The sequence below is a fragment of the Pongo pygmaeus genome, chromosome 20, assembly GCF_028885625.2.
Source record: "Pongo pygmaeus isolate AG05252 chromosome 20, NHGRI_mPonPyg2-v2.0_pri, whole genome shotgun sequence".
Classification (NCBI taxonomy): domain Eukaryota; kingdom Metazoa; phylum Chordata; class Mammalia; order Primates; family Hominidae; genus Pongo; species Pongo pygmaeus.
In genome coordinates this window covers 46,863,756-46,865,109 of record NC_072393.2, presented here as the reverse complement: position 1 = coordinate 46,865,109, position 1,354 = coordinate 46,863,756, and the positions used below count along the sequence as shown (strand labels likewise).

Sequence of the window (1,354 nt, the reverse complement as noted above, 5' to 3'; positions counted from 1 at the left end):
TAGCATTATTCATGTTTATTGTTTCTCCTTGTGTCCATTTTGGCAAGCTGTATTTATTTTTCTTTCTTTCTTTTCTTTTTTTTGAGGTGGAGTCTTGCTCTGTTGCCCAGGCTGCAGTGCAGTGGTGCAATCTCGGCTCACTGCAATCTCTACCTCCTGGGTTCAGGTGATTCTCCTGTCTCAGCCTTCCGAATAGCTGGGATTACAGGTGTCTGCCAACACGCCCAGCTAATTTTTTGCATTTTCAGTAGAGATGGGGTTTTGCCGTGTTGGCCAGGTTGGTCTCGAACTCCTGACCTTAGGTGATCCGCTCACCTCGGCCTTCCAAAGTGCAGGGATTACAGGAGTGAGCCACCGCACCTGGCCTATTTTTCTAAGGAATGTGTTTACTGATCTTCAAACTTTTGACATAAAATTGTTGCTGGTTTTTTTGTTGTTATTGTTGTTGTTTTCTTCCTGTCAAGCTGTTCTTTATTTCAGGGATAGGGCAGGGGAGGGGGCTCAGTCTTTCTTGGCAGCAGCTTTCCTCATGGTGGCCAGTACCTTGCTCAGCTCCTTCCGCTTCCTCTTGGCGCAGATGTGTGTCCCCACTCTTTTCATGATGAACTTGAGGGACCATTTGCCCTTGGGGACCTTCAGCAACTCCATGGCCTGCCGCTTGTATGGGGTGAAGCTACACACCTCCCGGATCATGTCCCGCACAAACCTGGTGTGTTTGGTCAGACGTCCGGGGTGGCAGCTGTGTCTGGGCTTGCTCACGTCCTTGGTCACCTTGGGGCCCACGGCCACAGAGTCGCACAGAGCCATGGCTGCTGCTCTCCAATGGCAACCATGGCGGAAGCACTGGTATTCTTTAAGTTTATTTTTGTTGAAAAATTTTCAGCCGGGTGCGGCGGCTCACACCTGTAATCCCAGCACTTTGGGAGGCCGAGGCGGGCAGATCACGAGGTCAGGAGATCGAGACCATCCTGGCTAACACGGTGAAACCCCATTTCTACTAAAAATGCAAAAAAATTTAGCCGGGTGTGATGGCGGCCGGCGCCTGTAGTCCCAGCTACTGGTGAGGCTGAGGTAGGAGAATGGCGTGAACCCCAGAGGTGGAGCTTGCAGTCAGCCGAGATCGCACCACTGCACTCCAGCCTGGGCGACAGAGCGAGACTCCGTTTCAAAAAAAAAAAAACGAAAAGAAAAATGTTCATTCTCTACTCCCATGGTGATGCAAGCTTGGAGAAAATGTGTTCACATAATTAAATAGAGGGGAATCCACAGAATATCAGTATAGTAATGTCCCTTAATTCTTTTTTTTGCCTTCAAGCATCTGTTTAACAAAGCACATCTTGCACCACCCTTAATC

At 49.2% G+C, this 1,354-nt stretch overlaps 1 protein-coding gene across 1 annotated transcript; it reads right to left on the bottom strand.

The window, feature by feature from the left end:
- Positions 1–501: 501 nt before the first annotated feature.
- LOC129021070 (large ribosomal subunit protein eL36-like) lies at positions 502–807 on the bottom strand. Its single transcript, XM_054466144.2, has one exon. It carries the CDS (start codon positions 805–807, stop codon positions 502–504), a length of 306 nt encoding a protein of 101 aa, XP_054322119.2.
- Positions 808–1,354: the final 547 nt, after the last annotated feature.